Source organism: Merops nubicus, unplaced genomic scaffold (genome assembly GCF_000691845.1).
Source record: "Merops nubicus isolate BGI_N331 unplaced genomic scaffold, ASM69184v1 scaffold40139, whole genome shotgun sequence".
NCBI classification, from domain to species: domain Eukaryota; kingdom Metazoa; phylum Chordata; class Aves; order Coraciiformes; family Meropidae; genus Merops; species Merops nubicus.
Window position 1 is genome coordinate 2,566 of NW_008633783.1, and position 25,267 is coordinate 27,832.

General features: G+C 39.5%; 2 protein-coding genes across 2 annotated transcripts; both read left to right on the forward strand.

The window, feature by feature from the left end:
- Positions 1–2,638: 2,638 nt before the first annotated feature.
- On the forward strand, positions 2,639–25,154 carry LPCAT2 (lysophosphatidylcholine acyltransferase 2; the record flags this gene model as incomplete). The annotated part of the gene is made up of 13 exons (XM_008948358.1): positions 2,639–2,778; positions 3,871–4,088; positions 4,874–4,986; positions 6,884–6,944; positions 7,390–7,448; positions 8,724–8,758; positions 11,075–11,129; positions 13,947–14,029; positions 14,575–14,700; positions 15,307–15,460; positions 22,486–22,584; positions 24,370–24,511; positions 24,785–25,154. Coding segments are annotated over 13 exons (1,536 nt in total), but the record flags the coding sequence as incomplete, so codon positions are not given.
- LOC103780667 (calpain small subunit 1-like) lies at positions 17,006–17,752 on the forward strand. Its single transcript, XM_008948357.1, has one exon. It carries the CDS (start codon positions 17,006–17,008, stop codon positions 17,750–17,752), a length of 747 nt encoding a protein of 248 aa, XP_008946605.1.
- Positions 25,155–25,267: the final 113 nt, after the last annotated feature.

The window sequence follows — 25,267 nt, forward strand, 5'->3', positions numbered from 1 at the left end:
AGTTCTGTGGCTTTCTGACAGACCTGCTGTTGCCCTTACCCAGCTTGTGACAGTGTATCGGGGCTGCTGCAGGTCTCTGCAACAACCTCAGTGATAGGCTACGCAGCTGAAAGTACCAAGATATTCCATATGTGGGAAAAGGTTCTTTGGATGACTCAGATTCTGTCTTTGTCATTACTGTATACAGAAGCTGGAGTGGCTCTGATCCTACTTAGTAGTTACTAAACTTGGAACTTGTATTTTCTTCTATATTTTTTTTTCATCCTGTACTTTTTCTTTTCTAGCCTACCTTGACCTTCCTTTTTTCTGTCCTTTTCTTCCCCTGCTCTGCAGCTGATGGAGCAGAACTCCACTCTGCCTCATTACACAGTGACCTAGAAAGCCAGTAGCTTGCCTTAGCAGATCAGTACCACATGCACATCTGCCTAAAATAGATTAATGAATTTATTAAAGTTTTGAGGAAAGAATAGTTTTCCTTTAGCTACTGCATCCTTGATTTTTCATTGTAGGTCAGTGCACATATTTTCTACCTCATAAAGAAGAAAGTTAAAGTCAAAAGACACTGATTTATGCTTATGCTGCTCATTTCGGATAACTGAATGCAGCTGACACATTGATCTGGCCTATAGATCAATATAGAACAAGAGGACACGTATGGAGAAAAAAAAGACATCTCTGATTTTGGGAGACAAGTAAGGAGTCTTGGCTTAACTTGCTGCCTGACTTTTCCAGATTTGCTATGACTGACACCAAAAAGAGTCGGAGCAGTAGAACTCCAGGGCTAAATTATATGCAGCTACTGAACCCATTTCTGTGATCCAGAGTCGTCCTTTTTCCTGTTCTCCATGAAGTTAGGGTTAAAATTCCACAGCTAGTTATATACAACTGTTATATCAAAGAAGGAAATAATCATACCTGAATGTTCATATCTCTCCTGGAAACATGTTATATGGCAGTACTTACAGAACATCAACACCATGTACCTGCTTCTCATGCTTATCCTAATGTACACTTCAGAGAGCCTCTCTGAATATTGGCCAGAGGGCAGCAGGAGGACATTAGGTGAAGATGGAAGGGATTTGGTTGGGAAGGAAAGGACCACACTCATGAAAGGGAAATTAGAATCAACCAACTGTATCAAATAATTGGATAAATAATACTGAAATATGCTTCCATTCTAAATGTACTATAAACATTTGCTCCTATTTTTTAAAAAAAGATCAATTAAAATCCACTGTGCTGCTTAATAATCATAGCTCAAATACGTGAGTTGCAAACTATTTTGAAAAACTTACTTATTATTATAAGCCTTGCTTTTCCTGTACAGTAAGTACCCATTGCTAAGGAGCTGCTTAGGAAGGCTGGATCTGAGAGAGGAACACTTGTTCAGTTGCAGATTTTCTTAAAAAATAGTAAAGCATACAAAATAGTAAGCTCACAAGTGTAAAGTAAACTAGCATAACTCCCTTTCGGTAACTTCTACCGTGCTGTACTGGTCAGTGAGTGGTAGCTGGGCTGGACTAGGTGCCAGAAGGAGCTGAACTGTTCAGTCGCTTACCAGGGAAGAGACACTGAGTCCCCGCCTCTCAGACCCACGCTTGCTCAACAAGTGCTGTGTTGCACCATAAAGGCCAACCTTCAGGTTATATTTTCTAATGTACTGGGGTAAAACAATTAAGAATTTCTCCCTGCCCTGCCCCACAGCTGCCTATTAACAACTTTATGCCAATACACGTTTCCTGGAGCTGTGCATGAAAAAATGCAAGCTAAAAATTCCTCGCATGGGGCTGGGGATGATGTTCAAGGATTATTTGCAACCAGGGCATGTTAGTTTTTCTTCATCCCTCCACTGCCCTTACAAACATATGTGAAGAACTGAAAAATATTAATCTGAAAAGTTCAAGGAGGTCCTAGCACAGAATACCCAAGATGCTTTAAACAGGAGACAAGTTCATAATTAGAAGAGTTCTGCTGTATGTCTACAGCGAGCAAACTGTTTCCAACGAGCCAAGAGCTGCTACAGCAGCTTCCACAGCACTGTAGAATCTGAACCTTTACCTTAAAACACAGGTTCAGTTTTAACTGAAAACTCCATTTTGCTTATGTCTCAACTAAGGGAAACGAAGTGTTGCATTTGCACTCCTCCGCGCAGCAGTAGTAAGGATGACTTGCGGCAACTGTGTGACTCAACACAGATTTGTCATTTTGAAAGGGCAAGAGTACATTTTAGTCATCCTAGTAATCCCACTTGGCTTCCAGACAAGCAGATAGTGACAAGGCTCTGTAGTGGAGATATCTATCAGCTGGGCAGACTCATCTGAGTTGGTTGTGTCCTGCAGACCAAGTATAAACTAAAACCAGCAAACTCTGTTTACCCTCTCTGCCTAACAACATCCAAGCCAAAAACTCAAATCCTTAGATGTTCCAGTTTTACCTGAGATGGGAACCCAAAAGTGAAATGAAATGCTGTGAATAATTGACTCCCCATATGAACACTAGAATCATTAATGCTTTCCTTACTAAGCCACACAGCAGTAATGTCACTATTTTAAAGTCCATGTAATATAACTATACAGATATCAGTGTTCTTCCTGTTGATACCATTTCTTAAGATTTTTCCTCTTTTTTTTTTTTCCAGACCATTCTCCAGGGGATTATTTTGCTACCTCTTCGTGCCATATGCATTGTAGTCATTGTACTGCTAGGATGGCTCTTTGCATCAATTGCAACTTTCCGTCACCCTGCAAAAGGATCTGTGCCACTTAAAGGATGGAGAAGGTAGAAACTGTCCAATATTTGTGAAAATTCCATGCTTTTTTTTTTTAAATAACACAAAACCAGCATCTAAAGAGTCTTTTTTTTCGCCCTCTCACTCCTTTCCTCCTGTTGATTAAAGAAGGAAACTCAGTTAAATCTTAGTTTTACCTGCTTAGGTGAAACAACATTTGATGAGTGTATTTTACAGTAGTGGAATTTTTAAAATAGGTAGATTTTCAACTGTCTGGAGGCTAAACTAAATCTGTATAAAAGCCTTTATAGAATATAAAGACTCTTAATAAGAAGTCCAAGCCAGGACTTATTTTAGTAAAAATACTGATAGGAATATTTGAGAAAAGAAACTTATTAAGAAAATTATTCAGCAATGTAACATAGCTTGAGTTTGTGTAGCCTTTGTCATTCCTCCTATGCAGTGATTTATGACAAAATTAGCTTTGACAGCTCCTCTCTTAGCTATGCTGCTCTTGAAGGAATATTTTACAGCTGCCTCTGTGAGTTCTGGGTTTCAGTTGCTCAGCTTCTGACCTCAGGGTACGATGCATTGAAGCTGCACACAGGAGGAAGAGATGAGGAAGTGAACTCTAACAAGGCCAAGGGATTATGGGGAGTCCCATGAAGGGAACGTGCCCCCTAGTAAAGCAGCATGTATCAGTAAGGGAACACTGTCATTTAATTTTACTTGTTTAATAGTAAAAGGACAGTATCAGAGTTACCTAGGTTCTTAAAAAAGGACACTGAATCTGCTAATTACTCACTCTCCCCTTGCAATAGTGTTATGATACAGTGCTATAAAATGTGGCACGAGAAACAGCGTACCTGGGAGGAGGGCTTAGCATGGGGCTGTCCATTGCCTTCTCGTTACAATTATAATCTGGTTTCAACAAGAAGAGGCAGCGTTCCCTTCCCCAGTTTACTTCGTCCCCTTTAGCCCAGTGCTCTGCCAGTGGGTAGTACTGCAGTCCTGGGCCTGGCCCCTGGGACGGTCAGAACCATGACATCTTCCGCAGGCTTTTCTTTTAAACTGAGAAAAAAACTAACAGGAGAAATACTAACTTGTAAGATGGATGATGTTTTTGTGTTTCTGTTTACAAGGAGGACGATCCAGACAACACTCCCATGCCTCACTCGTACCTTGTTCTTCATAATGGGTTTCCAAGTTAAAGTAAAAGGGAAAATAGCAAGTCTGCTGGAAGCCCCAATCTTTGTGGCAGCTCCTCATTCAAGCTTTTTTGATGCCATTATTACTGCCCTAACTGGAATGCCATCCATAGTGTCTAGAGCAGAGAACCTGTCCACGCCGGTATTTGGCAGTAAGTATTTATGAAAAAAAAAAAAATGTTGGAAGTTAGCAATTTGACGTGAGGCTAAAAATCGTATCTCTGAAAGTGATTTGGGGACAGATTTTTTTAATTCCCTAGGCTCCAAAGATATTGACACATTATTTCCAGTGAAATCCTTGTGACAAATTACCTTTCTGAATTGGTCAGAGTGTCTAAAGACATGCTGTGTCTTTTCAGGTATGAAATATAATATCACATCAAATTTGCTTTTTAAGTGAAAGCATGTTTCATAACGGCTCAGGCTAGAAGCTTTCTCTTAAAAGTCTCCCAGTAGGTAGCTTGAGAAATCTATTTGCTGTCTTTTAACAGCATGGGCCACAAATGTAGAACAGGGATTAGTGAAGGCTCTTTCAAACCAGACCCAAACTACAGCAGTCTCTAAAATATCGTATTTATAAGTTTAAACATGCAGGACATTTTTTTAAGGGGAGTCTAACTGGGAGAAGTCACTCAAAAAGGAAATGCAGAGAGTGACTCAGGCTTCGATCATTTTCTCTTCCTTTTGGCACAAAAAGAGTTCCTGTTTGCATTATTATTAGAATCAGCTGTAGACTTTCTACTGGCTGTACAATAACCCCAAACTAAACTCAGTAGGCAAAATAGAGAACTCTGCTTATCTTTTCAGTCTGAGAGCTGTTTGTGCAGTCTGTGTCCTAATATGAGAATAATAACAAGCTTTTGCTACAAGGGAGCCTTGAACTCATGTGTTTTCTAAGCCCTAGTAGAAGACAAATAAAAACTTCTCTCTTTCACAGCAATTTTAAGTTCCCTTCAGCCTGTCGCAGTTTCTCGTCAAGACCCTGATTCACGGAAGAATACGGTCACTGAGATAACTAAGCGAGCATTATCTAGAGGCCAGTGGCCACAGGTAATAAATACAGTGCTACTCTTCTGCCATGTATTCAGCTTTCTGAATAGTCTGTAGAAACTTAGAACATTCAAGCAGGAAAGACCAACACTGGCTACTTTTTTTAAAAATGACATTATTTAGAGACTTCACACATCACTTTTATTTAGTAAGCACCTTACAAAAAGCCTTTTAGTTAGTGTTTAGGCTACTTGAATTTGACGCATAAATGCATTTTTCTAAGCTGCTGTATTTGCAGAGCCTCCATTATTTTTATCAATTTGTCGTCAGTTATAAAACTGAGGATTTTAAATACGCACATGCCAAAGTTAGGAAGGCTTTTTTTGTGTGATGCTGTGCTTACAAACTACACTGATGATTATGATTTGCTAAACTGTTAAGGATGAAGTGATTCCAGCAAAGCCCTGGTAGACTTAATCTCTGCTGAAAACAGCTTGGGGAGGAAATGGGAATTGGCTCTACATAAATACTGCACTTGAGATAAAAACTAGATAACTAGATATGTATTATGGCATAAATAGTCTGTGAGTCAGGTAATCTGGGAGTCTCCAAGACTAAGTCAGCGGTACAACTGTGGGTGACACTGGGTGATTCCTAGTACTATGCCCTGGCCACACCTTCCTCCTACTCTGTTGGGTTTTTTTTAAGAAACTTGACCACAAGATGATGTCTGTCATATCCTCTTCAGAGTGCCTGGGCTGCATTCTTTTAGCACAATAGAAAAGAAAGAGTAGCTGGATTCCTCGTTCCCTCCTCCTCAAACCAAAACAGCACAGGCTGGGCAGTACTTGTGCTTACTAAGAGCACAAAGTTCTGTTTAGTCCTTTTCCTAAGCCTGTACCAAAACAAAGGGTAAGGAGGGAGTGATTCTTTACTCGTTGATCAGTCACTAAAATGTTTACTAAAGCTCATAACATATGCTAAGCAGAAACATACCCAACTTTTGTGTCCGTACCACCAGGGAACAATTTCTGATTACAGATTGGGTAGTCAAGGACTAACTGTAAATAGCAACATGCATCTGTCTCTATCCTAGCTGAGAACAGCCTGTGTCTCTGTGGAGTGTGAGCTGATGATGCCCTCCTTCATCTAGCCTTGACCTGTTCATTTGGACTGAAGCGGGAGCACACCTTCAACACCCTTTTCATCCCAATCAGTTCTTGTGCTGAGGGTTTTTTTAAATGCTGCTTACAATTCCTCAGTGATAGGAAAACCACAAAGCTTCCTTGTATTCCATGGAGGACTGGGTTCTGTGTGTCACACTGCAGCTCACCGTGCATCTAATGCAATGTCTTTCAGAGATAAATTCAGATGCCTCCTGGATATTCAGGGTGTCATTTAGGTTCAGAGGGCGTGTAGTGGTGTGCAGTGCCGTCAGAGCTCTGCACCGCAGATGCACACGTGCTCTCTGCCTTTTGCTGCTTCCCCTCAAGCTGCCACCTCCTCATCACAGCCAGCATCTCGCTCAGGCTGATCGCATCTCTGCCTGTAAACACTTAATTACCTTGTGCACTTCTTGTCAGCCCACACTCTTGATGTTTATACATCCAGCAGTTCAACAAGGAGCTGCCATTAGAGGAAGAATTCCCGTGTTGTTACCAACAATAAACTTTTCAAGTGAAACACTAAAGCCTTTTGTACCACATTTCTGAACTGATAAAGGCCCTTCCCCAGAACTCAAAGCATTTGTTTCCAAATCAAGACGGATCAGGTTAATATTTGAGCATTCTTTCACTTCTTATCTGTTCATTTCCTTTGGCAACAGTAATGATATTCTTGTGATGCAGTGTAATATGCATAGAGTTTGCATAAAAAGTCAGCCTTTATGTAACTGATGCTGAAGTATAATCTTTTTATGAAATGTATATGCATATATTTCTTTCTCTTTAAATCCAAGATACTAATTTTCCCAGAAGGCACCTGCACAAACCGATCTTGCCTGATCACATTTAAACAAGGTGAGAGATTCTGTCACATTGTTTTTGGATAAGAATGTGTGAAATAAAAATTTAGTAGTTCTAGTAAGGCTCCTTCTGCAGGTACATCATCCAGAACAGCACTGTAGTAACGTCTTACATCATTAAAGTTCCAGTGGCACTAAACCCACTGCTTAATACTAGTCAGTTTAGTTTTCTGATCTTTGGTATTTTGTAGGATGCAAAAAACCTGCCGTGTATACAGTTAGTTAGTTGGTTTTTTTTCTGGATACCCTTTTTGTCTAATTTATTTACCCAGAAACTTGACTGTGATTATAAAGCCCTACAACAATAAGCCCACTTCCCACTCTTCTTGCCTTTTCAAAAATCTCTCCTTCCAGATACTGTGTCTTACATGAATCACTTAGAACTCCTAACTACTGTATTAAGCTTAGTCTTAACAATCAGTTTTAATTTGTGGTTGCAGGTGCCTTTGTTCCACGAGTCCCTGTACAACCCGTGTTGCTCCGATACCCCAACAAACTGGTAGGCAGAACATTCTTCTATCGCTAACTAGCAATACGGAAGTAAAAAATCCTGATTTAAACAGTACCTACACTGAATACTTTGATGGTCACTGAAGAATCTATTGTCCTGAACGTTAGCATTGGAGAGCTCCTGGAGGCAGCCAGGTTTCCCAAGCATCACCATGGTGTAGCTGCTGTTCTGACTATGAAAAATTTACTGCTGGGCTTCTTAGCTACAGTTTAAGTAAGAGGGGGCATAGGAGAGTGTAGCAGCGGAAGTTAGAAACTTCCTCCAAAGCCACAGAGCCTGTACTTTCAAGACTAAAATGCACACAACTTCCCTCCTACTCAGCATTTTTGGTTTAAGCTTAAAATACTCTTACACAAAGGGGGTTGGAAGGTTTCTGAACCAAAGCAAAGCTGAGCCGTGCAGTAGCTCCAGCACCTTTCCTTCGAGCCCCTCAGGAGGGCAGCTTTGCAGATGGGTCTTTTTGTGCAACTTTCCCTTGTTTTCCCAAGTAAAGGTTTAGCCTTTCTGCCAACTATAAGGGTACAGATGTATGGCTTTGCTTCACTGGCAGGGGTAATCCTGGGACACGAGTCTAGCAACTTGTTAACTTGTTTTTAATTATCTGGTCATGCAACAAATCCAGAGGAGACCAAACTTTTCATCCCTAATATTTTTTAAGATTTAAACTGAGTGATTATTGTTGTTATTTACATAGATTCCTTTGTAAAATCCTTTACAGATCAATTTCAAAACTGAAGTGACCCACTAAAGGGGGTTAGTATCACAGTATATATTGTAAAAATGATATGTAAGAATCATAAACATAGAATAATGAAAAAGAAAAGCAGAGAAGAAAAAAAGAAAAAGCATGATCGATTACCTATGCAGAAACGTCTTTAAAAACTAAATCAAACGTATTTATGAGGGTGCCTTTCTAAAGGGACTGGGGAAGTCCTCTGAAAAGGTCTTACTGGATACTTAGACTACTTACTAGATCTAGCAACTTCAGTTGTTTGGATCAGAATAAATGTATATAGTCAACATAATATTTTAAATCAATTGTATTCCCAATTGTTGATATTATCAAAAGTCGGCTATGCTTATTTCCAAGTTTCTGAGGCAAAGAATCCTAGTCGCCTTGACACCTTTATTTTATTTTCACCACAGGACATTGTAACTGTCATCTGCTTTTACTAAAATTCTGCGTGTTTTATATCGTAACATATCTGCTCTCTAACTTTCATCTGGTTTTGTCATACATTTCTGTTTTATTTTTTTCCTTAGGATACTGTGACCTGGACATGGCAGGGCTATTCATTGTAAGTTTCTTAATCCCGCTGAAAATTACCTACAGAATTTTTTTCCCCCTTTGCCAAGCAGTCTGCCAGACAGAGTCAGCTAAGCCAAGACACATGTTCTTCTAGATCTGTTTTTATGAGGGGGAAATACCTGGGGATAATGCTGTTGTGCAGTAGATTCATATCTGAATGGCTGGAGAAAGGGTTTGCAAATGGAGAAGCATTATTTCCAGCTCTGCCACCGTTTTAATTTTCTCCCGTTTTCAACATTACACTAAAGCAAAAGCAAGATTTAAAATTATTTTTCTTTGGGAAACAATCATAGTAATTAAAATCCATAGATGTTTACAGTTTCCAATATGGGACACAAACAAGAAAAATGAAATGTCATGTTCTGTCCTTTATTCATTCCTCCCTTTCATTTCAAGTCAGATTAGATTAGGAGAAGAAGATGGGCAAAACAATATTAATTTCCCCCATCTTCTCTCACTCAAATATCTAGGATACTTCTTTAGATTTTTATTTTTGACTCAACAAAAGCAATTGTTTTTGAGATCCCTGTGAAGAGGCTATATATAGTATCTGACTTTGAAATAATGAAAAATCTTTCAATAAACCAGTTAGGTAATGGATCTGTGTTTATTTCTCAATGCAGATGGCCTTCTACTGTGCTAAAATTTTATTAAAGTATTAAAAAATATTTGCAGCTATAATGAAAATAAGTCTGGAAAATAGTTTTCACCTTATAAACAGTCATTAAAATGTGGATTTGCAGAACCCCTATACCGTATTTTCACATAGAATATGTAGTCTTTCTAGTTAGAGTAGCACTGGCAACTACAATTTTTAAGGCAATTAATTTTGAAAGGTCTGAACTAGTGGAGCAGATCATAAGCACCTGTTACGCTACCAGTAGTTAACTGCAGCACCTGCATGCTTGCAGAATGGACATCAGCAAAGCTGAAGAAAATGTCCATCTCAGCTTCCCAAGAATTTCTGGCTATTATTATCACTGCTGTTACAGTTACCAGCATCCTGAGAGTACCAAACACTACAAATTCAGTAGCGTGCTACAAATATCCCCTATGAAGGATTTATGCTGGAAGACTGAAAAGGAGCTGTGTCTTCAGCTACGAGAGATGGTGTTGGTATAGGTGAAGGAAAATTGGATCCAGAGGTATTGGGGTGGAAGGGAGGAGGCTGCCCGTGCACTGAAAGTGGACAAGTGCTCTAAGCCCGGTGGCTGGATAATGAAGGCTCAAACTGAAATCTGTGAGAAGATGAAAGGATGAGCTTGGCAAAATCACAGGAAGAGAAGGGGTGGATGGGGTAGAATATAGAGATTCTTAACAAAAATAGGTGGAAGCAGGGGAACATCTCCCACAGAAATCAGCGGATCACAAAATCCAGAACTGTCACAGTCCTTGTACAACTTCCTGGATATTTGGGCCGAGATGGGACAGTACCACTTGTGTTTTCAGAAACCTCCTGGCCCAGTTTCTGCTTTCACTTGCTACTTCTTTCTTACTTTTGTGCCTTACCGAGAGGAATAATTTTGTGTGTTAGAAAATCAAATGCTAGGAGTGGATTCCTGCAGAAAGTCAAAAGGATCCCTTAGTTGCTCTCCTGCCTTTTCTTTCTTTTTTTTTCATTTTGTCCAAAACAAGAACAGAGGAAACATTACTTTATAATTTACCCAATCTAAAGTAAAGATCAAATTTGCATTCTGCTTCAAAATCACAGTGACAAAGACAAGCCAGAAGTGGAAATGATTATGCTACTCCTCTTGCAGTTTCTCCCTTTCACTAGCTGTTGATACTAAAATTTATGAGTCTTTTTAAAAGCACTGAAGTTCCCAAACATACTGACACTTCATTAACACATTTGTGTACATACTACTATCATCTGCAAAAGACTAGCAAATACTAACAGCTTCTTACTTCCTGTTCCACAGAAGAAAGTTACTGGTCCTACTTTGCAAATGAGAAAATAAAAGACACAGTAAAGCTGCTTCTCAGAATCAGAGCTCTTAAAGCTTTAAAATCCAGTATTTATTCACCTCTTTAGAGACTGAGTAACATATGCACATATTGCTGGCCAAAAAACCTTTACAGTATTGTTAAAATGCACGACATATTAAAAGTTGCCTGCCCGTTGAGCAAGAAGCCCTGTAGAAAAAATGTCAAAAGGAACATTTCGGGGAACTTCACTGCAAGATACTTAAAAACCTCACCCAGTGTTGGCTGTGGTTTTGTCTTTAAAGAGTTTCATTTACTGATGTAAAAATACTTCAGTTTTAAATAAGTACAATATATTTTTCTTCTTCTTTGTCTGCAGAAAAGAGCTGTGTGTAATGACACTGTGTCAGCTCTTCACAAGAGTAGAAGTTGAGGTAAGAATGACAAGTATTTTTGTACTAACATTCAGCAACCAGAGAATTTACACGTTAATATAAATTAATTATTCATATTATTAGTCACTTACTGAACAATAAACAAATGTCTCAGAAACAAGAGCAGAATCATGGTGAATAACATATTTGGATTTGTTGTTGACACCTATGTATCACTTAATCTAAATAATTCCTCAAAGAAAGCTGTCAGAAATGCCTTTAATTTTAATGCTTTATAAAATCATTGCTAATTATCACCACATGCATTTTACAGATGTTAAAACTAAGAATTATAATATGTTCTGTTAAAGATAACAACTTATTTTTCCAACTCCATTCAAAGTATCCTTGTCTTCCTCACCATCTTCCCAGATTGAACTATAGAAGGTTTCTGCACCTAAGAGTTTATTTAAGGAGTCCAGTACTTGTGCTGAGCCTTGTATAGTGCTTCCCTTGATCATTCAAATCAGCTGCACAGCACAACAGCAGATAAATGACAACTGAAACCACATACACACCTCATAACATCAGCACATATATTCTAACTGCTCCTTCTCAGAGTCAACATTCAAAACACAGCAGTAAGAAGCTAGGGAACTGAGGTCTGGACCAGTTTCTTAAGTGTTGTAAGTCCCATTCTTTACCAGACCACAAAGGAATGTCAGTGTGGACTAAGTTGTTTTAGGGACCCGAGGAACAGGAGAAATTCAGACAGGTTTTGCTGTTTATATGAAAAACACAGAATTTAGCAAAGCTGTGCTAAGTTTTGTGAATGCAAGTAGTGTTGCTACTACTACCAGTTAGCAATATGGTCTTTGTTGTCGAACAATGAAATTCATTTTAAGGGAGCACCTTATTAGTGTATAGTGCATGCAAGTAGACATGTATTTACAAAAGGTTTGCTGAAGAGCTAATTCCCCAAATTATTTTGTACAGAAGGACAGATCTATGTAATTTATATACATGTGAGCAAGAAATAGTTAACATAGAACTTCCAGTAGGTTTGTTTCCCTCTACTTCAGAACAGAACACAAACTTCCCTGTTAGAAAATAGATCTCAGGTTCCAAGAGACAAAATTAAAATACGAAATAACATGCAGGTTTCACTAGATCAAGTTTTTGGCAAATTCTGTAAGAAAAGATACTAGGTTAGAAGCAGATCAGAGAAGTATTTCTGCTACTGAAAGAGCTGTGAAGGCTTTTCGTTCAAGGACTGCAACTGGAAAGGGAAGGTACACTTACTATTCTTCATCAGGTAAGAGCTGGGCGGGGATGACATCATGCATGCCACCTCAGAAGGCCAAGTAACCAAGTCCTTCAGCCCCAGCTGTGGTTTCTGGAAAACTGGTTTGATGAATAATTGTAGGTGTTTTTTTTTGAAGCTGGTGTTTAACCTGCCAGAAACCAAGGTTGCTGTCTGAGCAAGATCTCAGCCTCAAGTGATGTAATGACCACTTTCAAGACCATGACCCATGTTTGCACAGATAAACTTCTCAGAGATACGACTTCATGCAGAGATGACACAGTTCTCTCTGTCTGCACAGTGTGCCTGTGCTTCCTTGATTTAAGGATAACATGACTTCTGAAAGGGAGCTGTAATAAGCAGGGACACGTATCAGACCTTGAACACAGCTGGCAACTGTTTATAGAAGGAAAGAAATCTCAAACCTTCATGTGAACAGCTGGACCCCTGCTGTCTGTACAGCAGAGAAAGCTTCTAGGTATAAACAGAAAATTGTTATGGCTATTTGACAGATAACCAATTCCATAAACCTACTGGCTGTAATCATAAAGAGGCGGGATTCCTTGAAGAGACACGTAAAAAGGCTGTTCAGGATGGACTGCATTTATATGGGGCAGCTACCACAGTACTGGTGCATCACCAGCAACTGCAGTATAACTGAGGAACAATACTGACATGTCATCAGCACCTGTGTCTTCCAGTGAGCCATGAGCAACGCCTTATGCTTACTGTAGAGTGCTGCATTCTGGGATTTAAGGGCAAGATTGTGGGGTGGGGAGTAGCAGAACTCGAGATAAATGGTAACTATAACTGAGGAAAGGCATAGCAGAGCTGCAAGCAAACCCTGGAGACTGAAGCAGAAAGAACTGCTCTTCTACGTACACTACTTTGCAAACAAGCAGGTGCTGATTCGTGCTGTGTTAAATAATAATTCATCTGTATTGCATTTTTACTGTAATGCTGCTGCAACTTCTTACCTGTTAATGTTGAATACATCCTGCTGTAAATGTGTTGCCATCGAGGTATCTGGGGTGTTGTCTAGGTTTGGGAGGAGAGGAGGTTGTTTTGTTGGTGTTTTTTACTCTCTGCTTTGAGTTCCTAAATTTTACAGTATTTGTATTTGGTTAATCCTCTACTTACAGTTCAGAATTAGGATTCCTTAACATTTTTATCATGGAAGCAAAACTTATAGGAAGCTTGCCAGTCACGTGCTGACAGATACAATTAACAGGTAAAGATGGGACTGCAGCCTGTATTTCAAACCATTAAAAAATCTTACATATGCTATATAATACCACTTATAAAGGAGCATTGAAAAGCAGTGTGCAGTATTTCAGCAGCTTATACCAGTCTTTTAAGAGGTAGTTTTGGACTAAATCTCATTTGTGTGGCTAGGGAAGAAGAGACAGAGTGGTTTCTAAGGCAATTAAGACCTCTAGTGTCCAGTTCCTTCATTGCAGGGCTCTTTTATTTTTTTCCTCGTTTTTCTCCCATTCTGAGGAATAATAAGAAATTGTTCATGTTGCTAATAAAGTGACGACTATTGAGTTGACTGGATAACTCATTTCTTTCAGTTTCTGCCTGTTCATGTTCCTACTGAGGAAGAAAAGAATGATCCCATTCTTTTTGCCAACAGAGTCCGGCAAACCATGGCAACGTATGTAATCAGTCATGAGTAAAATCTGTGAGAACTTTTATTTTCTATCCAGCAATTCCATATATATCCTGACTAGAAAGTACAATTTAGTCAAGTCCCAGGTACTACATGTGGGAATTACTCTAGATTTTTAGTAAGAAGTGTCAAATTCCTCTACTGAAAACGGCCTGGTTGTTTTTATATGCAGCATAAAGAAGGTTGTCTTATGTTAGAACACAATATGTTCAATTCATGGAAAGCTGGAATAAATTGCTCCCTTATTTGCTTGGCAAGAGTAAGTGGGTGGTTTGTTCTCCAGGGTTACTGGGCTGCATTTACAAGACTGTAAATCTTAAAACATCGTGACGCTGCTGTAATGTAGTTTCACAGTATGGTTTCAGAGTGTTGTATGTATTTTTTTTATCCTACTCACAGCAGTGCAAGAATGAATTATCATTTGTTTTGTATATTAACATTAGAGCCAGACTGAGACAGAGAAGGGAAACAGTCAAATAGAAGCAATTTTAAAATAAATTTATTTTTCTTTTTCCTTAATTTTGTTTCAGTGCTTTGAATGTACCAGTGACGGATCACACTTTTGAAGACTGCAGACTGATGATTTCAGCAGGACAGCTGACTTTACCCATGGAAGCTGGACTGGTGGAGTTCACCAAAATCAGCAAGAAACTCAAGTAAGAGAAGTTTAGGTGTTGGTAGCATAATTACTGCAGTGCTGCAGGTGTTGATGGCCATTTACAAAAGGATAAATTACCTGAGAACTGACTTGGTCATGTGTAATATAGTGTATTTATGTGTACAACTTACATAAACTACATGGAAATCAGAGATAAATTTATTTCTGTATTTCTGCAGAGAGATCAGCTACATCTCAGGCTGTAGCTACAGTAGCATTTGGGCAGAGAGTTGAGCTGAGATCTGTTCAATTCTGTTAAGGAAATACTCTAGAGCACAGTGCAGCAAAATAATGCTGCACCTGAATGTGTGGTAATGAAAAGCCCTCTGCTAGACTAGCCTAGTGACTGTACAGACGATTCTAGGTTTGGGAAGTTACTCTAAGGAGGTCTGCTTTACCCAAGCATAGAACTGCCTGCTTTTAATACTAGTAACTGGGGGGAGCAGTCCTCTGTTGCTGATTTCATATAAAATACCAGGTTGGAAGCACAGCATGCTCTCTTTGGTTGGGTTTTGTCTTTGAACACTGTAATAACTGCTACGGAAATTCCATCTGTCCAAGATCTGCTATATCGAAATATCTCCTCTCCTGCATGTTTGCATAGCCTAAAATGGAACCATGTCCGGGAGCAGCTGGACACCTTCGCTGCTATCGCCAGTGCTTCCAAAGGGGGGAGGATTGGAATCGAGGAGTTTGCGGAGTACTTGAAGCTGCCCATTTCAGATGTCCTCAAAGAGCTGTTTCTACTTTTTGATCGGGTGAGTACTTGGTTAAGTGACTTGGTTTGTTAAAAAGCACATTCCAAAAGGATATTTAATTTGTTACGTCCAGCTTAGTAAATGCTTCTTGGTTAGCAATTCCTGTTGGCAAGACAGGTGACTCTTCCAGTTTCCTTCGTAAGTTTCAATGCAAAAAAGTTGGTCTGTTTGTAGCTTGTGAGATGACAGCCTTCTCTTGGACCAAGCTTCTGCACCACCATCAGATGATGATCTTCATGCTAGTAAGGGCTGAATATTTCCTTCTGCCTACCCCAGGTTCTAAGGTTATGTACACTCTGACAACTTAATTAACTGATGTAGCTGTAAGTAGATAATTTAAGGCAGATTGAGGCTGGCTAGAGTGTATGTTCCTCCTGTGTTTGTGAAGGGTACTATTAGATGCTGTCAGGATTCCTCTTGCCTATCTCCAGCCATAAAGGACACAATGTTTTACTCTGATCATTTAGGTTTTCCCCCACAGTCTGTGGTGATCTCTCCCATTTTCTACTTCTCTCTGAAGATGAGAAAAATTGCTTTGTGGGTGTGTCCTTCTAAGCCCAGTGACTAGAAGCATAGCATAGAACCATCTTATTTCTAGGCATCTGGTACACTGCAAGCAGCATATTGTGCTGCAAGTGCTTCTGAACAGCAGTTTGTTTCTTATCACAGGAGCTCTCCCAGCTCAGCATTTCTATTCCTGGCCAAGTGACCTTCAGCAGTACACCTGGCCTTGGGAGATCACTGCATTGTATGTACTGATTAAAACTCTTTCAGGATTTTTCCAGATAAAAAGGTTTTCCAAACTTTAAAATAGAGAAGAGTCAAATGTATTTCCTTAATTGCTCAATGGACAGATACTCTAGCAGAGCTACGTACTCATGCTTTCTTCACTCTTGCCTCCCCACCTTGGACCATTGCCTCCTATGAACGTGTAGCTTGAGTTGTGAAGCACAGTATGTACAACAGAAATACGGCATGGCAAGCAAAATAATTTGGGGCAATCAAGACTCCTTTCACTTTCCCTATCTGGCACAACAGTAACAGCAACTAGAATTAGCCATGTGATGCTCAATTCACTAGAAGTTGAAGGCATAAAAGACTAAAAAAAACAGACAAGGCACCAGTAAGCTTTCGCTGTGTTCGTCTTTAAGGAGATCAGCTTAACTGAGGAACAGTCACACTAATTGGCAGGGCTTTGTTCAAATTGCTTCAGCTATGAGCACAGGTATTTTGAGACTTCTGCTCTGTGGCTTTCAGCCTCATCATTGTTGTTTGGTTGCTTGGGGTTTTTTTTTCTAAAAAGATTCCTCAAATCACATAAAGCTAACTACGCAAAGAAGAGGAAAAGAAATAGAGGCGTATCCACCATTGGCAGAAACTACTGAGACCTGAGATAACTGTGACAGCTGGAGACATGTGCAGACATGGTGAAGTCTAAGCATGTAGATAAGTTGTTTTGCCCACACCCAGCTCAGACATAATACAGCTTCTGAGAGCTACAAAAGCACAGGATCTCTGAGCAACTCCCTTCACAAAGCCTTCATGATGTTCCTCGCTAAAGCTTTGCTGAGTGGAGGAAGCGGTAGTGGTCATGGAGGGAACCTTGTGCGTGGCCTTGGAGGCCTCCTAACAGGAGGTGCTCATGGAGGGAATCTTGGAGGACTTGTTGGAGGTCTTGTCAATCTTATAAGTGAAGCAGCAGCTCAGTATAATCCAGAGCCACCTCCACCTCCTCGCAACCATTTTACGAATGTGGAAGCTTATGAGAGTGAAGAGATCAGACAGTTCCGTCGCCTTTTTGTCCAGCTGGCTGGAGATGATATGGAAGTGTCTGCCACAGAGCTAAGGGACATCCTGAACAAAGTCGTTGCTAGACATCAAGACTTGAAGACAGATGGCTTCAGCTTGGAGACATGCCGTAGCATGGTAGCCGTCATGGACAGTGATACGAATGGCAAACTGGGCTTTGAAGAGTTTAAGTATCTGTGGAACAACATCAAGAAATGGCAATGTGTCTACAAGCAGTATGCTGGCCATCAGTCAGGTTCTGTTGGGAGAGCTCAGCTGCTGGAGGCACTGAAGGCTGCAGGGTTCCATCTGAACGACCAGCTCTGCCAGATAGTCCTGCGCAGATACGCCGACCAGGACGGCAGCATGGATTTCAACAGCTTCATTAGCTGCTTGGTACGACTGGACAGCATGTTCCGGGCCTTCAAGTCCCTGGACCGAGATGGGAATGGACAGATCGAAGTGACCATTGAAGACTGGCTTCAGCTGACCATGTATTCATGAAGACATAGCAGAGAGGAATAAGCTTGGTCTGGAAAATATATATGGAAGGCTAGAATCCTGCACTATAGAACTGTAATCTTTTCCTTGTTCTAAGGCAGAGGTAGCTAGTGGTAGATAGCTCAGCTTGAAGTGCTGTGATTCCTCCTGTGCTTTGCTTTTCTGAAAGGTTGAAGTCAGCTGGACAGCTGCGTAAGTCTGCAGAGAAAACTCTCTACACTCTGAAGTGAGGGAATTTGTTGAAGGATCAAAGTTTAGTTATTTCTTCACATAAGGGGGTGGGATATAAGCATAACTATTATATGAAAAACTTGTAAGTTTGGTGTTGATGTTACTGCTCAATTTGTCAGCAGTTGCTAAGCTGGAATAAAGCTCTTTTAGCCTGAAGGCAATCACTAGGCAAGAGGGTTGTGCAGTTATTTCTAACAAGAGGAAAACCACAAGAGTTGCAGTAACTATAATGATCGTTGCATTTACATAATCATATTTAATTTCCTTCTTTTTTGTATTTTTTTATGCATATCTGCTGAAGCAAAACATGAGTGGTATTGTCAGTTCTACCTTCTGGCCAGGACAAAATTGAGGACTTATATAAGGCTACTTTTACAACCTTTTTCTCCTTCCTGCAATTCTATTAACTAGTCTTTTCTTTCTTTCCTTCAAGCCTTATTATAATGAAAACAAATTAAAATACTACATCTATATTTAGAGAAGCTTGCTGTAATAATGCAGTCGCATAGCAGCCAGCCAGCCAAAATCAACCTCTGCCTCTCCAAGTTAAATGTTATCAGGGTGCAGCATCCCACTTAAGCTACTTATGGAGTTCTGTCTGAGATGTCATCTTTTGAGTAAAAGAAAGCAGAGTAACGTGAACTGTCAAAGGCACATTTCTTTGAATTAACGATTACACAGTTATTGAAAACAGCTCTTGCATTGCAAGGTAGCAAGGCAGATTTCTCTGCTGCTTTACAAGAAAATTGTCTAGGGTGTGTGCTAGCTGACTGGAATGTGAAAGGATGAGTTGAGTAGCCAAAGTCTCCAGATAGAAGACTGTATGTGCCCATCCCCAGGGTGACATCAGTGACTAATTGAGAAATATACCAAACAACACCTGAAGGGCATCTGAATGCTAATGATGTACTGTGTGGGTTGGCTTTGTTTCTGGCTTTCTACAGCTTTGATTTCTAAATCTTGCAGTTACACTTGGCAAATAGAATTTTCCCAACTGATGAAATCTCCTCCCTGGTGTACTTGCAGAAACCGTTTACTTGCAACTTAGGAAAAAGTACAACTTTTGCCCAGATTTTTTCCTCCTGCACTTGGTCTAATGCCAATCCTGGTGACAGAAACAGTGGAAATATTCATATTGGCCCAAATTATGATGAAAGAGGTCAACTCCTTCCTAATGGCATTCACCCCCTTCCCAGTTCTTCAGTGGGAATGCAGTGTTATCGCCAGTGGCATTTGTGCTCTGAGCAATAAGAAAGGGAGCACAAGGGACAGTACAATACCTCCAGGTGAGCACCATGCTACCAGGTTTGCTTCAGAATTTCCCTTTCTGGCTAGTTAAAATTCACATAGAGCAACAGGCAGTGGAAGTTCTGGAGTTACAGCAATAGTAACTTCGTACACGATTCATACACGATCAGCCTGGATATGAACATGAGAGGTGCATCTGCAGTTCCTCCCAAAATGGTCCAATAGTGGCTTCTCTGTGGTAGCCCTGTATGTGACGCAGGGTTTACTTAGCTACACACGAATGAGTGGTGCACACACATACACATGTGATTTTTCCTGTTGCCTTACACAGAAAAAAAACTTGAGGCTTTCAGTAGTAATTTCAGTAGTACTTTAACCTTTATTGACTGCATCTCTCTTGTAGTCCTTGTGTAAGTAACTCTAACTGGAGAGTGCTTATGACAGTGCAAGCTTTCGTGTTTCCCAAAGTGTAAGATTTACTGGATTAGATAAAAAAAAAAAAAAAAAAAAAAAGAACCCAAACAACAACAACAAAACCCTAGCTCCCATAGCATGCTATAGTGAAGACAGTAGCAGAAGAGTAGTTACTTTAAAGAAAACAAGTGTTATTGAGGTTATACTAAGTTTTTATTATTTTATAAATACAAATACATAAATATTGACGTTCTACTTTTCTATTTAGAGAGCTGGAGCTCAGCTCCCATGTTGCTTCCTTAAAATACTCTCGGGTGCATAGGTTGCAAACACAGATAGATACCTGTAGGAAGACTTGCAAGTGCTTGTTTGCAGTGGTGCTACACAAGCACTGAAGGGTTTCCTACATTTGCAGTTTAACTCCCCTCTCTTTTTCCAGGCAACAACCCTGTCGTTTCCCCTTAACCAAAATGCCAGATCATGTGGAAGTTAGCCAGCATCCTAGGGTTTAGTAGAGTTAATCACAACTTGATCTTGCAAGTACAGTAACTTTATTTCCTACTGAAATGGCTGGAGTTCCGTGAACTCAGTTTTGATTATGGGGTTTTAGCACTTTAATGAAAGTAATATGACTCTTATTAGCTCTTGTCCTTTTTCCATGGGCAGCCACAGCTGTGTTAACTTACTTCAGCAGTTGCTTTTAATGAGACTACTTTATTTCACGTTTACTTCCCAGTTCTTTTCCCATGATACATAGTCTCAACTTCAAAAAATAAAATTTTGAAAATATTCTAATCACTTCAGCAATCCTTTGCTAAGAATACAGTCTATAAAATTGTCCACAAATAATAGTCCATGGAACTCTGAACAGGTATTATCTGCACTCTTGCTTCAGTTGTTTTAAGTGTGGGATTATAGTGATACATGTTAAAGTTATATGATCTGTTATCTCTCTTAGAAGAACTACTATGTAGCCAAAATATTTCAAGTCAAACTCTATGGCACGATGAAAGAATAGGTTAGTAAATACAAGAGCATTTATGAGAGAACACTGTCCTTTTCTAATGATTAAAAACTGCCAAAAGTTCTGTCCCCTAGACACACATAAAAATAACTTAAAGACTATTCATATTTTTCAAAAGTTTCCCTGAAATTCACATATATTAAAAGTACAGAATGTTCAAAGGTTGCATGTCTTGAAAAAAGATGGATTAGACCATCAACACAAAGACAATAACAGTTGTCTATGCAAAACAGTCTGGAATTGGTTTTGAAAGCTAAATACAATTGTATCTCAGCAGTTAAGTCCTGTCAAATGTATAGCTTGATCAAGCCAAGTCAGTACTGAATACATTATTACACATATTTTGTTAATCAATAACTATCTTAAAACCAAAATTCAATAACAGAAATCCCTATTTCATAGAACCCAAGATTTTCCAAGCACTCTACAGAGCAGCTGTAGCGTTTCTGCACTGGCAAGCTCCATATTCCACTGTTCAGCAGCAGAGAAGCGAGAACAGAAAGGTTAAGGTTGGTATGCTCAAGCGGGCATTAGAAGTTGGTAGGAGAGCTGGAAATAGAATCTAGTTCTGGCTGTTCACTACAGACATACCCAGGACACCACACCCCTCTCTCACTTGCCTAAAAAAGTTTTGTGCTGTTCTCAGACTTGGGGAGCCCATTTAAAAAGAAAAATAAAATCTTTTTCTTCTTGAAACAGACAACACATCATCCACCACAAAGGGAACTCTGCTTTGCACTTTTGTTTGCTTTTAAAACATTTGTGATGAATGCCCTTATTGTGACTGTTCCAAATGATGAGCTACTAGTTATCCCTACTATACTTTCATTACTATATATATATGTTAATATATATATTAACATATATTAGTATATATACTTTACATATTTTTTTATATATATAACTATAATATATTCTTATATAAGTATATACTTTCATTAGCCCTTATATATGGCTTTTTCCCAGACAAGATGTTTCCCAAAACTCTCAATAAACTTTCAGTGCAGTCCCAGGAGCACTGTTGACTTAAGCATGTATTTCAACAGGCATCTGCCATTTTTCCTATCTGCAAATACAGTGCAGCTTACGTAGAACTGCAAATCTCCTCAAAGCAAGCTTCACATGTTATGTTGATGTAGCTTTGTAGTTAACACGTGGAAATGTTTGTTCAGATCACAACTGGGATTATCAGAGAGGCTGTTACAATGAATTCATTGCACATCTGGCTTAGGAGGTCGGACAGTGTATTGGCTTCACAACAGCATGTAGGGTAATGCATCTGCTTCAGAGGAAGGCCAAAGACAAACCACATGGAGTTACTGCATCATCAAGCTGTACTTTTGTTGGCATATATTTTAATTGCTGAAGGCTCTTAGGAAGAATTAACTCAAGGCAACACAGACTCACTGTTGGCCTGTTTATTCTAGGATGTTGCTCTGGTCTCTGAACTTTAGCAAATGCCAGTGCTACACAAACTGCTACAGTTCCCTTAAATACACCTATTCCAGTTCTTCTTAGAGGCTTCCTGGAGATCACATACTAGAGAAAAACTTGTCAGGTTTTTCAAATCTTTTTTTTTTTTTGTTTGGGTATTTGTAAGATAGGAATTGATACCTAATTTGTAGCTACTTTAAATATGTACTATTTAAATATTGCTACTACAGCCCTAATATAGTTATTGAGCTGTAGGTATTTTTTCCAGGAAGAATGAATATCTCTAGTGTTGTAAACTGTCTTGATGCATGTTGATTTGTAAAACAGCTTTTAAAGTGATTTGCAGTATTAACTACAACTATTGCCACGTGCATTTTGGTTACAGAACGGAGATGGCACCATCGACTTCAGAGAGTATGTGATTGGCTTGTCTATTCTCTGTAACCCAGCCAACACGGAAGAGACCATTCGGATGGCATTTAAGGTAAGTTCAATTTAGCATAGATCTACAAATCTGACAAATCAAGACTGACTGTAAATCTGTTAGCTTTCAAATTGTAAGTTTATAGCTTCAATCTGTTATGCAAATGTGAGTAATACTCTTAAACCAATTGACATTTAGAGTGGGAAGGGGAGGGGGAGAATTGCAGGCATAGCTTCATAGAAAAGGGTTTCAAAAGCCACATGAAGGCGACTAATGAATATGTAACTTGGCAGGCTAACTCCACAAATGATTCAGCAGCACTTGCAGTTTTTTTGCCTGAGGTTTCTTCTGCTGTGATTCTTCAATGTCACAACTAGACAATAGATGGAGCAATATCCTCTTCTGGGTCAAGCAGTCAGTAGAGGCACTGTTGTTTAACACAGAGGAGAGGAAAAAAGAAAAATCAAAGAGGACTACTCAGGACTGGCACATCCAAAATTGGGCTACATCTAAGAGCATCTATTGGCTTGTACTATGGTGCCCTGATAGTACAAGCTGCCAAGGCACAGGAGCTCTTTTGAGATCTCAGATACAAGCAGGTAGTATGTATCCAGGGATGCCCAGGCTGTGAATCCCTGAACAGGAAAATGCTTAAGTAACTTCTTTTTTAGTAGATCTTTGATACAGATTCAGTTATTTTACCCACAGATTTGTTCTTATGAACCATATTGAACAATATATTGAGATATGGATCATGTTCACCTTAAACTGGATACTTTTTGGTACTGATGCATGCTTGGGAAGTACCAGAATTTTTATGGGAAACCATTATATCTACTGACAGCTTTGCAGATAAGTGCTACAGACGTTCAAAGGGATTTTCAATTGTGCTTTTTCAGGGATGTTTTATCACTGCAGATTCCTGTGAAGAAGCAAGCCTAGCAGCTATTGTTGCTGTTTGATTGTGTTGTTTTCTAGACTATAGTCTTCAGTATCTTAACGGTTGCACTGATTATAATATTAGTAATTTCTTTTCATTCCCAGTTTCAGTGGGAGATGACTCGTTCAGCTGGTAAAAGCCCATTTCAGTCTGAAATGGAACTATGGGTTTCCTTTTACTACCTGTTTTCTCTGCCACTAAATACCCTTTCCTTCACAGTGGGAAAGTTTGCCTGTGGCAAGTATTTAGGAATGACAGCCATCCATCCCTCGTATTTCTCAAGGGGCTGGGTTCAGAGCAGTTGCCTGCTGTCACTGTGCTGGGAAGGATGGGATGATCAGTGTTACATCTCCTGCCTGCATTCCACTCACCAAAATTCCTCATTCATTCCAACAATTCCTTAGTGAGTGACAGATCACATATACTAAAAGTTAGGTATTTTATATCAAAGCATAAACTATGGCAAGTTTAATTTGATGGCAGATGTGCCATAACTTAGTGAAAATGAAGGCCAAAACCTAAGATGTTCCAGTACAGAGAGGCTGAATCCAGTAGACCCTTAGCATATCTCGTGGTGACAATTAACAGAAACCTTTGTTTATGTTTTGTTTTTATCAGTTTTGAAGGAGTTTTATTACTGAACTAATGCTGTGAGGTAGGTTTGTTGTTGCAGGTTTGCTACATACTTCTCCTATTAGAGAATATTCTAATCCAAACTATGGCATGTACGTTGCTTTCCTAAGTGTTTGCTTAGTCTTATTCCAAAGAAAACATATAAAATCTTTTGCAAAGAGGAAAAAGATGCAGCCAGTCTCTTCAAATCCCAAGCATTGTTTGCAAATCACCTCTTTAATACTGGAAACCAAACTGATGCTAAAGTCCTTCTACATGTGATGTCTTTGCAGCTCTTTGACATGGATGAGGATGGCATAATCACGCAGGATGAGTTTGCCTCTATCATTCAGTCAGCTCTGGGGGTGCCTGACCTTGATGTTTCTGTGCTCTTTAAAGAAATAGATGCAGATGAAACCGGGAAGCTGTCCTATGGTAAGTTATGTCCTTTTGTAACAAAGAGCACTCTGATAGTCACATCGACAGCGAGAGCTTCCTACCTTTTTCATCCCTGAAATTATCTGATGGTTCTCATACCCTGTGTCTGGGGAAAACTGCTGAAGCACAGACCTGGATACTTTGTGTGATATGCCTCAGATGCTTCAGAGGAGAGTAACTGGAGATCAGCTTCAAGAAAAGGAGCAGGCACTGAAATTTTCATTGATTTTTTTGCTACACTATAATATCTGTGGGTTTCGTATTTTTCAGATGAGTTCAAGGACTTTGCACTCAAGCATCCTGAATATGCCAAATTGTTTACGACATACCTAGAGCTACAGCGATACCAGTTAGATATGTTGGAGGAGGATGATGACATTGAGTCACCTGAAGTCAAACACAGTCCAGTCAGGAGGAGTACAATCCCAGCCACAGAAACAACACCCACTGCAAGAAATAAAGTCTGTCCTGAAGGCAATGAAGAGGATAACTCAAGTACCTCTGACAAAAAGGATGACTGAGAAGTTAAAAAAATTCAGCTCTTGAATTCTACAGGACATTTTGTCCCTAGCTATTCATAAACACAAGTGGTATAAAATAGCAATGGAAGTTACAATTTAAAAAAAAAAGTTTCTTTTTTTTACTTCCATATCAGCAGGAGTTGCACTGTTTGAATTCCTATTTGAATATTCCTGTTTGAAATACTGAATACAGGAGTATTGAAATATTCCTGTTTGAATGTAAGGGAAAAAT

What these genes read in the sequence shown, in the direction of transcription:
- LOC103780667 (XM_008948357.1), top strand. Translation starts at nt 17,006, where the DNA reads ATGTTCCTCGCTAAAGCTTTGCTGAGTGGAGGAAGCGGTAGTGGTCAT.